Below are 14,306 nucleotides of genomic sequence, written 5' to 3'. Positions count from 1 at the left end.
AACTGTGGTACACCTTTCCCTATGACATGAGAGTCCAGTCTGAAAAGTGCCATCTGCAGCAACCCACGTGTCTGCTGGTGATACAGTTCCAGCCCACCAGACTGCGTGGCAGCCTTCCATGAACGAGGTCACCAATTTGAGTCTCTCTCCTCAGTCATTCTTCTCCCTGAAATTACATCAGCTTAATGTCTTTGAAACCATGGCCCCTCTCTATATTTGTTTGACATTTCCCGAAAGATTAAAAAATTAGTAATAGGTGAATGGCAATGAGACCATTGCATAAGCCTTGTTTCTTTAGGAAACCTGGGAAGTCAACAAACCCCCCTAGACTACAGATGAAATGTCTTGGTGAGGTAATAATGTAACATTTATTTCAGATAGGCTGTTAAGAATGCTTTAATTAATGTTTCTGTTGGTTGTTTTCATGACCAAATCTTGTACACTCGGTCATATATGTTTTGTGTATTTCAAATATTATCAAGTTTACCTCATAGTGTATTTGAAAAACTTTTCTCGAAACTGTATTGAGTGGGTTCCAGAAATACAGATAATTTTAATGTATTCAATAGTGAAGTGACTGGGGAGGTGGTCTGTCTGCCAGCATCCTTTCCAAACTGTTATGTTGCCCTGATGATTTAGTTGCTGTTCCTGAAAGGACTACTTCTTGCAGTGATAAAACAGCATTGGCAATTTTGATTAGGAAATTCTGTGATATTCCCAGACGTGCTGCTTTGCAGAGATACAGTGCTAAATGTTATGGTAATTTAAAGTAAGTGCAACCCCCACTAAGTAACTGCAACTGCACAGAGTGTAAATCATTGAAGAATTTGTCCTATGATGTCTCAGCATGGAACAAGAGCTTGTGTGAAGGTATATATTTGAATTACTTTAGAACTGTTGAATTTAAGTAATGCCTACTAACGTTATTTAAGGTAAGACATGGTATTTTGTAATGTTTTGCATAAAGTGTTACGTATTCTACATAAAAAACACCAGATTCAGTATTCTAAATGAAGACAATGTGAATCTAGATTAAAAGTATTCCCTTTTCTTTTTATCTGTGTAAGTCTCAGACACTTTGGACCCTTGATGCCATGGGCGTCAGACCTGGAGATTCCCCAAGGCAGAAACTCTTAAAGGACTCCTTAGCAGCAAAAGAACTTCAGACCATGGAAAAACACCTAGCCGGTATGTGTGTGTCCTGGTTTCAGCTGAGACAGAGTTAACTTTCTTCATAGTAGCTACTAAAAGGCTGTGTTTTGGATTTGTGCTGAGAAGAAGGCTGATAACATACTGGTGTTTATAGTTGCTGCCAGGACTATTCAGCTTCTCTGCTTTGCCAGTGTCTGCAGGTACGGAGGGAGCGCAGCCCCAGTTACTAGCCTAGGACTCGACCTTAGGTTTAGGATTGAGACCCAAATTGGCCAATGGTCTATTCCATACCATGCACATCATGCCCGGTATATAGATGAAGCTCTGTCTGGAAGTGCTCTCTCTTGCTCTGGGTTGTCAACCTGTGGGTTGCCCCTCTCTCAGGGTTGTCTCAGTCTGTCGGACACTCAGGCTCTTATCTCCATTCTGGGATTGCAGTTTTGGGACTCTCCCGGTTCCGGGATCATTAGCAAGAAACAGACTGAGCCTTGGTCATCAGGTGGCGAGCAGTATTACTGTGTATCACTCATTTGTATGTTTGTATATATTACAATCATTATAATCATTATTATTTTCAATCTTATTGTAGTTTACTTATTGAATTGTTCTTATCTCAACATACGAGTCTCTTTTCCTTTTCCTCCCTTAGTTCTCTCCCCCATCTCCAGGAGGGGGGAAGATGAGCGAGTGGTTGTTGTGGCGTTTGGCTGACAGCCAGGGTCACAACTATGACAGTATGGTAGCAAGGGATCATGAAATGCCTAGCAGTACTCATACAGCTATCTCTTCCAATATTTTTGATGAAGGAAAAAATGATCTATCTGACGTGCTGATGAAAACATATAAAAACTTTAAACTTCCCTTTTTCTTCATTGAAGAGAAAGAGCATCATTATTGTTGTGTTTGTAGATGTAATCAACTTTGCTGTACTTACAGTAAATACCGTAATTAAACAGTAATTAAACTGCTAAATATACTGCAGTCTGAGAGGTTAATAACATGCCTTTGTTTTGTTTTCACATTTCACCAAAACTTATGCAATAAAGGAGGTACTGATGCTTCACCTGCAGTTAAGTAGTCTTCAGAAAAGGCTGCAGTGGACCTTTAGCTTAAAAATAGATTGCTTTGCAGGAAAAGCCCACCCTGTTTATGAGACTTCTGTCTAAGTGAAGTCTGTTAACCTGTGTGCAGTGGAACATCTGCAACATCTGTGATGGCTTAACCATTCTTAAAAGGTCAAACAAAAAAGCCCTTTTTTCAATGAAAATATGTTTCAGAGCTCTATAAAAATTAATGAAGGATATCTTAGGATATAGTTTTCAATTTGTTGTTCTTTGTAATCAGTATTTTCTTATCTTCAGCTTTAGTTACAAGGTATGACATAGGTCGGTAGCATGGTAATCCTATACTATGCGTGGTATTTTTCGTATGGTGAAAGCTGTACTTCAGGGCCAACTCTATGAAAAGGAATGCAGAACTGGAACATAAACACTGTGTATGTAAGGTGGAGGGAGAAATTAAATTTATCTGACCCTTCTCTCAAGTAATTCAGAGAGGGAGACAGAGAACTTACTACTTTCAGTATGATTTTCTGAGAGACTTTGGACATTTATCCTAGCTATAATATTGATGTGAAAGGCTTGGGAGCTGTATCCTCTTTAGAGAAAGGTACAGCTGTTGTACTTCTGTCTAGGAGCTGTTGCAGCTGAATTCAAGGCAGAAGACAGATCTATGACCTCAATGAGGGAAACACTTTAAAGTTTTTGCTTGGAATGGAACAAGAACTAAAAATCTTGGTATCTACAAAGGAAGAAATTTGAGTCAGTTTTTATTTCTGACAGCAGATACTGTCATTCAAATTTTTTTTGACACGTCCAAGTCACTGTAGCTGTTAGAGATGTAGCCTCTGCCCAGCTAGACTGAAATCCATGAGCTCTCTCTCCAGGTTGAAACTACCAGGAACATGTATCAGGAACCAGGAGACCAGCAGGCCGAGCTGTGTTCATCAGGTTTCTGTGGGATGGCAGGGACCTGAACACTGCAGGGGCCTCTGCCACTGAGGTAGCACTCACCTTCTCATGCTTTGCTGCAGTTGTCACTCAGGAGGGGTCTGGTGAAGGTCATCCTACTTTGATTTATGTTCTAACTGGTTGCACTTCCATTGTACAAGCTGTTCTTGTATGCAAGTATGCTCTGAAACATGCAGTTCCTTTAGATCTCCCTTGACAAAACTGACAGTAATAACTACCATATTCAATAGAATATGGAATTTTAAATACTTAATTGACCATAAGCTAACTGGGTACGTTCACTTAGTCTGAGATTCAGTCTGCTGTTGTGTGACCTACAAGGTCTTCTCTCTCACATCAATGCTGTTGTCATTTGGCTTTGGGCCCGTCACTTCAGTAACACTGTGACATGCGGTTCAGTGGTTCTACCATTCAGTAATTTTTGTCTGCCTGAGAAATTCACAAGAAAACAGCCCAATTATTAGACATTGCACTCTTGAATTCCTAATAATTCATGTCCTAACACCAGTGCTGCTTGAAACAATTATTCCCTTCACAGACAAGCATAACATAATTTCCATGAAGAACCAGCACAGAGGACCCCAGATAATAATGCTGTGTTTTTACTTAGCCTTATTTGTCTCTCACATTTGCAAAAGTTTAACCGTCTCTGATATCAGCAAGTCTCCTTGTTTCAGTTATCTTACCGAGTGCACTGGAGCCCATTAATTCTACCCAATACTAGGCAGTCATTTAGATACCTGAATTATGAATAGATACCTTATGAATTATGACTTGGATTACCTGTGTAATTATGAAATGTGGTCCCCTGTCTCAGATACACCTTCTTAAGGAGTCTGTCTTTCTCTTAAGGACTATGTGCTGGATAGAACTCATTCCTAACATAAGCTGCAATTTGGTGCCTGTGCCTAAATCAGGGACTAGCAGCAACTGCCTCAGTACCTTAAGATTTGAAAGCAGCATTTTTACAAAATCAGATGTTGAGCCAATCAGTTTTCTTCTCATTCTCTACTTGTGGCTCAGTAACACTTTTGTCTAAGATCCAGTCTCCTATGTTACTGTGGCTGCTTTATATCCCATGCAAGCAATGATTTTATTTTTTTTAGTTAATTCCAGTATCTTGCCAATTTAGGTTGTTACACTGATTCTGTGGTCATTGGATACTTCTGAGGTATATTTTCTCAAAACAAGAACTGTTAAATTAATAAACAGTTGTAAGCGCATTATGAATCATATCCTTATTTTGGTATTTCTGATATGAAAGTAAAATGCCTTTGTGTTGCTTTGTTGCCTTATTTTCCTCTAAATGACATTGACAAGGGTTTTAAAGAATCCTGAGTCATAATTCAATTCTGGTATTTACTATGGATCAGATAATACTGTAAAGCTGGAGATGTATGATTTTTTATTTTTTCTTTTATTTCTGGTTGAAAAGCTGATATTGAAGTGAAGGAAAAATGAGGATGTGTGCTAAATAAAACTGAATAATTGCACTATGAAAACATATTAATTGTATGTGGAGAAATTATTAGAATAATTGTTTTTTTCTGCAGATTTGATTACTATATGGAATTAAGGAAACATGAACCAGAATTAAATGTTTATTTCATTCTTATTACGTCATTCAGTACTCAGATATTTTCTTAGCATACTGAATCATCATGGGGAAATTAGAGATCTGTAGTTTTGCAAGAACATAGGCTAAGCTGAATCTTTAAGAAAACGTGTTCCTCATTTGACTTAAATCAGGTAGCCTCCATTGTCATTTATTGGCCTCTGAATTTTTGCCAGGCATCTTACATATTCCAAAGTGATGTGTATTGATTTTTTAAAAAGCATAATGGAAGAGTACTTCAAGACATAATTATGTCAAAATGGAGATAATTAATTTTAAGAGGTCAGCAAGGTAAAAATTAGAAATATTCTTTACTCTGTGCTAGAAACAATCACTATGTTTTGAAATTTGCTAACAGCAAAACATTGAAACTTTAAACACTTGAGAGACACCTTTATCTGAAGCTTTTACAACTATTTCAGTTTTAACAGCTTTTCTAACAACAGCATTTGAAATGTGTAGAATATCTTGTATGAGACTAGTAACATGAAATTAACATAGCTTATTTCCTGTTTTCATGGCAGTATTAAAAAATAAGTTAACGTCAAAGGCAGCACATGTTTACTTATTTTACATACAGCATTCCTTTTATACCTGCTGGTAAACACAAGTGAAAGAAAATCTTTTTTCCCAATATGCAGTTTGGAATCTGTTTCTTTTAGGACTTTTAGAACCTGAAATTATTGTTATCAAAACAAGAATTAAATGCTTTTTTATGTAAGTTCACTTAATTAATGTTTAAATCAGTAGAGCCTTGCTGATTTACAGCTTCTGGGACTATGACTTTGCAGTCTAATGGGAAACGACATTGCTTTTCTAAAGATAACCAATTGTCCCTGTCAAAACCAAGTTACAATTGAGTACATACCAGTGAGAGTGAAAATTCATAACAATTGTGTAAGATAAAATAAACTTGAGTAAACTGATCCTTCAGACTGACATTTTTATTTGCAAGGACTTTCAGTGTGTTAGCAGTGCTAACCTAAATTCCAGCTACCCTCACCTAGCTTGTATGTATCTGGTTTAATTAATTTGAAGCATTAATATGATTTAAATGAATTCAGGAGGCACTTTTCATCACTACTCCTTATCTGTTCTGTTTTTAAATAGGATCTTATTCCTTATGGCTATGTGAGGAGTAGGGCCTGGACCACCAAATGGTGGCCACCTTTTCTCCTTGGATTCTAGATGTTGGTGACCCTGTCACCTCCTGTGGCACTGATGGCAGGCCAGAGCACAAAATTCAGATTCAGACAGGATCACAGATTCAGATGTGCCAGAGTTCAAGGGTTATTCCCTGAGAGCTTTTGTTAGGCAATAGTCAGCAAGACCAGAAGCAAAAGTCTTGCCTTAAACCAGTTTTAGATTGCTCTTCACTGCAGCTGAGGATGGCAAGTTTAGCTCACTGCTCCATCTTGGTTTGATATTAATGAGAAACTGTGCAAAAGCACAGAGAGATAACTTTGAAGAAATGAGAGGGATTTGTATAGGTTGTATAGACGTTCAATGAAGTGGTAATATTTTACTTCTGTGGGATAGCTGTGTTTGCACTCAGTCAAATGTAAATAAACTTCAAGGAAATGCTTGTCAAACATTTGAACTGTTAATTCTGATGCTTTATATTTTAAGGGTGAATAGATTTTTTCTGCACAGCTTCAGGTTGTCACTTATATTGGAGAAAATCAATGAGTTTTAAACCAGAGAGAAACAGAAAGTGAGTTTGTTTCTTTCTTTTGCTTTATGTTTGTGTATGTGTGCACAGATATTGAGAAGGACCTGGCATTATGGGAAGAAGCAAGGCTCTCAAGAAGCCCTAGTATCCAACACCATAGTTTAGTTATCTCTGACCATCAAGGCAATCTTCAAGCTACACAGGGCCAAAATCCGCGACCACAGGTGCCAACTCAGATGGGGAAGAACATTCAGTTCCAAGGAAACAAATCACCACCGCTGCCCGCTAACAGCAGAACACAGGTCTCCAGTGTTGGAAACAGCAGGTCTCCAACGCCCGGTACACAAACCAACAGGCCACCAACTCCATCAACTCCAAGGAGCAGACCTGTGACCCCAAATAGCTTGCTGTCACGGCCTCTTACCCCTAGCAACCAAGGAAATAGGGAAGGCATCATTAGTATGCAAAGAAGCAGATCTTTGACATCTAAGAGCCAAATGGGGAGGACCCTCAGCGCTGCTTCGGGGCTCTCTGTGCAAATGAGTGGAGACATTGTTGGGACTGTCACTACTCAGAGAAGCAGTTTATCAGAAGTAAGATTTTCAATTTAATGTTTTTGCTATGTTTAAGAGCTACTATAACGTGAAGACTAGATTGTGTTTTATGTTAAAGTAACATCAGTGTACCTAATGTAACTTACTCCTCTGAAAAGAACTTGAAATATGAGAAAATTAGCAAGGAAATACCGCTCAGCTTTGAGAGGTACTGATTAGAGAATGTCATGATTATTACAGAAATCATACTGAAACACTCGTGCACCCCAAATTTTCTATGAACTCTGTAGGGTTTTGCTTGCATGACGCATAGCAGTTCTATTAGCCTTACAGTTTCTAAGAGGTGCATACTTCTGGAATATTAAACACAACTTTATCTTATCTTTATGATTACAGGGTATTCTTTTCCAGCTGCACTGGCAGTGCATAATATTTCTTTGGTATGCTTTTTCTTAGGTTTTTTTGGACACACTGAAGTGATTAGTTAGACATTGCTGAATGGAAAAATTTAGTGAAACACAAAACTGAACTGCGATGAGAAAATGTCCAACATCGTTGAATCACTGTCTAATACTATGTGCATGTTAACTAGGCTGATTTAGAGCATAAAAAATTCCTGTCCCATATTAATGGCTTTTACAAGATTAGTCTTTGTTTAAAACAAAGCAAAACAAAAAGTTAAAGTACCTTGTACATTTTGAGTGGGATTCTCCTCTGATAACCTTAGCTGCCTTAAAGATAACTTTAGTGTACAGGCAGTGGAAATAAAAGCACCTGTGATAGAATAGTCCTGCTGTCTATCTCAGATATATGCCTTACTAAGGTGAGTTTTTTTTCTCAGGAAATGCCAGTCCTTCTGTACTGACTTGAGAAGGACCGGTATGTCTAGATTGCTAATTTTTTAATGGTGGAATAAGTTGTTTCGCACCATTTATTACCAGTCTCTGTAATCAATTTGTCAAAGCCTGGAGAGCTTTTTTCCAAGACTGAAAAAAATATAATACTTTTAGATAATTTTTTCTGAGAAGTATCATTTGTTTTAAAAATCTGTTGGGTATGACACTTGACACAATGTATTATAAGTCTAATGACTTCTTAAAAATATTTAAAATGGTTTTTATAATAATATTGCTTGAGATGCTTGTAGGAAAATTAGAGATTTGATAGGTAGTATAATCTTGCAATTAGGTATATGGCCTCTTATTATGAAAGAAAGGAAATGAGGCACAGATAATGCTAAAAATAAAGAATTTGGGAAGGAAATCTTACTTAAATTTGGTGGTGGAAAAAAATCCTCATTTTGGTGTTTGAATGGCAGTGCACTAATCCCATCACTCAAGTTACTTCTTCACTTAAAATTGGAAATCCAACTTAAAGACTTGAGGACTGAAAGTGACTATAGTTCTATTGAAAGTATCTTTACTAATAGTTAATGTATTTTCAAACCAGAAGTTTTCCATGGAAAAAATATGTAATTGTAACAAATTTCTTTCCTGACAAACTAAAACTCTTTGTCTCTTGTTTTGAGGAGTGGATATGTTTGTGTGTTGGAATTTTCTCACATACCAGAAAGTGAGAATAGAAATTAATTTTTAACTAAAAATGTTCAGAAGAGATGAGGGGTTTCATTGTTTCTCACTAAACACTCATCTTTTTCTTTCTTTCTTTTTAAGCAGTCCTGTTCTTAGCTGATACATAGTCATGTGATGCCAAGTAGAATTATTGTATAGACTCCTGAAAGTGCCATGTAATGAGCACTGCATCTTCACCAAGGGACATCCAGTCTGTACTTCGTTTCTGATCTTTCCTGTAACAAGGCAGGCAGTTAAAAGTGCTTTCTTCCACAGCCGCTCTATAATTATAGTAATAATAACCATGAATCCCATTTAATTTGCTGTGATTTGTTACTTCTGTTTGCCAAATCCCAGGCTTTGCTGATAGCTCTTACAATAAATGTCCTGTTGTACTTTTAATATATGTGTATATATGTCTCTATAACTTTAAGAAATGAGCAATATTATTACTCTGTTTTACAGTTAAAATAGCACGTCCAATTTCATCCAGCAAGCCCACTGTAAAGCTGGTGTTAAATCTCAGCATTTCTGTGCAGGATCTTATCCTCTGTTACAATCTCTTCTAGAAGTGACAAATTCTTTTCTTTCTCTTTGCTCACTGGGTACAATAGTACATTGGCTGCTAGTGACCCAGCTCAAACCCTATTTATCCTTTCCTGACATGCACAAGTGACCTTTGACTTCATGGAAACTTGTCTTGGGACTACCTCTGCTTCCAAGGGGAAAACTGATAATACGACATGTTCATGCTGAAGACCTTCCTCTGCCAAGCTGTAAAGGCCCTTGGATGTCAGAAAGTAACTGACGGAGGTCCAGCCAACCTGCTGCTCCCAGTCCCATCTTTGGAGTGTTATACTAGAAGCTTTGAGAGATATTTTAGGCTATCTTTGCTCACTGAAATTCCTGGTCACTTAGAGAAGTGGGTTTAGAAAGAACATACCCAGGAATTATCTCTGTCCAGTGACATTTTTTGCCATGTTAGAGGTAGAGGTGTCCCCCTATTTGTGGCGAGGTGATTTCCTTCTCTTGTGTCACAGTTTCTCTCTGATCATGAAGATAAAATTTTAAGAAGTCAAAGGTGGCCTTGGGTAGGAGCAGAACAACAAAGTTGTGTCTTTCTTTGTACTTTTACAGATCACAAACTTATAAAACTTGGGGCAGATACTGTAAATTATTTTGCAACTTTCATTGTAGGTTTTGTATCCTCTTCCTGTATAAAAACAGTAAAATAAAAGAAGAAAAATTGCCTTTATTCTTCTTAGACTTATGGTATGAACTGGGAATTTCCACTAGATGCGAATAGGCTGTGGTTATATTGCCAATCCTATACAAGATACTATGATAAAATTTTGCAAATAGTTCTGCTTCCTTACTTGTAGGTGGTGTTAATGGAATTAACCAGTACAAATTTGATACATATTTGATGAGCATAAGTAATTTGAAAAGGATGCAGTTACTGGGTACCAGGAGCATGTTTTAGCATAAGGAGCTTGAAGTGACGAATTCAGAATCCACGTGGGTTTACACCGCGTGTGCTGTTTACTTATGAGGAATTTCAGCATATTTTTCAATGTCTTATGTATGCTTCCTAGTTTGTAATGTGTTTCAGAGTAACATAATAAGCATAAAATACAAAAATATTACTGATAAATACAATTCAGAGTTCTTAAATTTTAGTAACGTTCATACTGTAGCTCAGGATTGTTTTAACTTGTTATAGCACAAATCTTAAATAATTTGGCAAGTACTTAATATATAACCTGTTAAGAATGTTTTGGGTTTTTTTAATGCTCACGACTTGTAATGGTCTGAGATTGGGTGGACGAGTTTCTGCCTCTTGGCACACATAATATTACGAAGTTCTAGCATGTGTGTTTTATTATCAGCTCTGTTCAAGGCTGAATTGACTTATAGCAAAGAAGTGCTACCTAGAGAAATAGTTTTATTATCTCTATAAAACTAATAAATCAGGGTTCCAAGTCCTTTTATGCATTTAGCTTATCTTTTGGTGTTTTGTATAAATTGACAAAGGAATGTTGAATCCTGCTTATCTCTTTTAGGATGGATTCCATTAAAGTGACACAATTCTTTGATGGTTATCAATAGCTGTTGAGATGAAAATGCTACTGACTCCCTTGTTTGCCATTTTATTTTCTGAACACTTGGCATATTACACTTTATTCATCCAGATAAAGTGATATTCAGTAATCTTTATTGGTCCATAATTGTTAAGAGCGGGAAATTTCAGCTTATTTGAATATAGCATTGATTAACACAAGTTTTCCTCCTACTCACTGGAGTATAGAGCACAACTTGATGTGATGAGGACTCTCTTTTTGGTGAAATACTTCCATTCTGTTCTGCTCTCTGGCTCAGTTCTTTACTTTGTGTTTTTGGAAGATTAAAAAGTATACTGATCAGTGTGAGAGCCACTTGCTCCTACCTCAAGAGTCACATTCCATGAACCAAAAGAGTTCAGTGCTGTAGTCAGCAACCTTCTTGAACACTGAGCACATTTGAGATGGCAATACATGCATAAGGCCTGGAGTTCCTGCGTGAGCTTAGTGTGGGGCCATTGCAGCAGTCTTTGTGGATTTTTGAAGATTACTAACAGAATTAATAGTTTACTCACAGTGAGTTACATCTCGATTGCACAGCCTTAGTAAAACAAGCCTGGTTTATGTTTTTTAAACCAAATAGCCTGACAATATAAATCATGCTGTAGCGCCGTGCAATACAATTTAAGTTTGAACATGTAGATTCTCGGTTCCAGCTGGTGTAAAAGGAGACAGGGCTATTTCCCCCCTTTTCTTTATGGTGGTTGTAAGAATCTGGCCAGTAATTTTATGATATCTTAACAATGTTTAAGTTCTCTTTTAGAGACTAGACTTGCATGTTGAGTTGTTTTTGAAAATAAAACTGTGCATTCTGGTCTCATCTCTCACCTTGAATGTTGCAAAGGAACATGTCAGATTGTTTTATATGTCTGTGTGCATACGCACTTATATACATGTGTGTGTATGTGTGTATGTAAAATATTTTTATATACATACATATATACATGATATAAAAAAGGAGGCAATTGTAAAACATTTTTAAAAGCATGTATTCAGTTGCACATGGACTTTTAACTGTGTAAAACAGTTTTTATTTTGTGCTTAGTGTTTTATGCTATTTTGGAGATAAAAGTTTCCGTAGCATTTTTCCTTCCTAGACTTTCTCCTCCAATAGAACTGTAGAGTTCTAAATCACGTTTCAAGTCCTTGTTCTTACTAGATTGGAAACAGTGAATATTCAGACAAATCAAAGCCTTACTTAAGCAAATTGTGCATGACATGTCTAGGGATAGAGATGGTATTTAAGATTTTGTTTTCTGTTGCTCCATTTCTAAGATGAGTATGTATATAACCGGTGCCTATAGCAGCTAGGTAGCTAAAGAGACCTTTTTTTTCAGAATAGCAAAATAAGTAAGAATTCGATAAAAAAAAAATCTAGGCAGACTGCATATCTTCTACATGCTGGTTTTATTTCACAATTTTTTTTTTTAATTAAAAGCTTTCTCCTTTCTAGTTAATTGAGGCTAGAGCGTTTGCTGCAGTCTGCATTTATATAGAACCATTCTGTGTCATTTTATCTAAAATAGATCTGTTTGTCTCAGGACGAATTCTTACAACAGCTTCAGCTTGCTCATCAACCTTGGATATTACTGAGTGACACAGAAAGTGAAGGAGTGGAGGCTGACCAAGATAAATGTAAGTACATTTGTTCGGACCAGACAATATGTCAAAAACCCTCAAACTTTTACCTTCTCTTTTTCATATCATCAAACCCTCTGAAGATGTCATGCCTGCTCACAGGAGCTTTTCTTATAAGTATCAATTACTCATTTGCTTGAGGACTGAACTTTACAGGATTGATTTACAGAAGCTCTTCTACAGTCATGAACATTGACAAAATGATCACAGACCACAGTATACTTAGCTAAGTGAAACAATTTGTACTGATGTGTTAAAGTAGCTGTTCCAGAGAAGTAACATGAAGTTGAAATAAATGGTCTCTTTAGTAAATTTGTATTAACTGAAAAAAAAACCCACTAAAAAAACAGTACCTCTGAAGGTAGAGCCTTCCTCCTCAGCCCTGACTCCATTGTTTCTGTTTTCCCTGCATTCTTTTGAATTCCTCTGTATGAAAAAAAGTTCTTAATCACACAAGTGATCCTTAATATCCTACACTCTTTGAAGCAGTAGTCTAATCATGAAAGCAAAGGTCAGCAGGATCATAACCTAGATGACAGAACAAGTAACAACACGTAACATGCTATAAATTGCAATCCATTCAAACTGTGGCAAGTTTTATCTGCCTGCAAGGTACCTATAAATAATCTTGCTGAAAATATTAAATGTTTTGCATTTTCTTTTTTAATTCACAGTAGCTTTGTGATCTGCAAGGGTGAAAATGCAAACTATTTCCTAGGTGACCTACCTTTAGGTGAAAAGAACAGATGATAATTATCATGTTTATAAAAGTTAATGCATTCTACTAAAACTGCTTTAAACATGCAGAGTTAAAATCAGGAAAAGCCAGTTTCTTCACAGAATGGAACAGTTGTGTTAGGGATTAATGCCTAATAATAATAATGCCAGATAAACAGAACATATTTTAAAATTATGCCAGCTAAAAAAAATTAAGTTTCCTATTTATATACCAGTTTCAAAATTCCATACATAGCCCAGGGTTTGACTACGAAATTTCAGTTTATATAGTAAGATACTGAAGAGCATGTGCCAGTTTTTTATCACTAGTACAGAGTTAAAATGAAGTTTTGTGTGTGTCCAGCTGATTTTAGTCCAAAGCTGGTAAGTCCTATTTGATTTGCACCTGAACCTTTCACTTATCTTTGGGCTGAAGCTTACCTTCCATAGCCAAAGGGAAAGCCTGGTACCTGCCTTTTCTGTGCATGTGAATTTTCCTCTGTATTTTCTGCAATGAATTTACAATCCCACTAACATTGGTAGGACTGACTGCTCACACATAGACTGTTGCTAATGATGTGACCAGGCAGACTGATGCTTCAGGACACGCCAGATGTACATCAGGGTTCTTTTATAGCTGCCACACCTGAATTGCATGGGTGTGGGGACTTCAGAGCATCTAAGACCCAGTGCTATAAGATTTTAAGAATCCTGGTAGATCATGGTCACTGCCCACTGTGGCAGAGTGGTAAGTTATAGATAAAAGTTTTGGTCCTACCACCAAATCAGTAGAGATGATAGTTGTCTAACTAATAACAATTGTTTTTACTGGATCTGATGGCACTGAGAACAGAAGGGAAAGAAAGTAGCTGTGAGCTTTAGTTCCTGTATCAAAGAGGGATTTGGAGCTGCGGTATACTCTTTTGAGACTATCTGTAAGCCTGTGAAGTTTACTGCTCCACCCTTTATAGTAGGTCAGTCTTTCTGCTAACATAACTAAAGTAGTAGAACAAAAATGTTTGATCAAAGCAATACTTTATGTATCTGAAATCTCATAATGATAGATGTTATTAAAAATAACAATAATAATGTTATCATCCCCATCTGAACTTATATGCTAGTGTCATTGGCAAGCAGAAATTGCAGAACTGTCACTGCTGACAAAGAGAAGCTGCCAATTCCCAGTTGTAAAGTGGAGAGTTAGTGAGGGGCTTGGCATACTTGCTGATGCCAGGGC

At 36.9% G+C, this 14,306-nt stretch overlaps 1 protein-coding gene across 1 annotated transcript; it reads left to right on the top strand.

Annotated features, from left to right (window-relative positions):
* Nucleotides 1-1,067: 1,067 nt before the first annotated feature.
* LOC104462762 (uncharacterized protein C8orf34 homolog) lies at nt 1,068-12,349 on the top strand (the record flags this gene model as incomplete). The annotated part of the gene is made up of 3 exons (XM_010074845.1): nt 1,068-1,188; nt 6,560-7,062; nt 12,256-12,349. Coding segments are annotated over 3 exons (718 nt in total), but the record flags the coding sequence as incomplete, so codon positions are not given.
* Between the last annotated feature and the right edge of the window lie 1,957 nt (nt 12,350-14,306).

This window comes from Pterocles gutturalis, unplaced genomic scaffold, assembly GCF_000699245.1.
Source record: "Pterocles gutturalis isolate BGI_N339 unplaced genomic scaffold, ASM69924v1 scaffold46882, whole genome shotgun sequence".
In the NCBI taxonomy this organism is placed as follows: domain Eukaryota; kingdom Metazoa; phylum Chordata; class Aves; order Pterocliformes; family Pteroclidae; genus Pterocles; species Pterocles gutturalis.
This window is presented reverse-complemented; position numbering and strand designations above follow the sequence as displayed.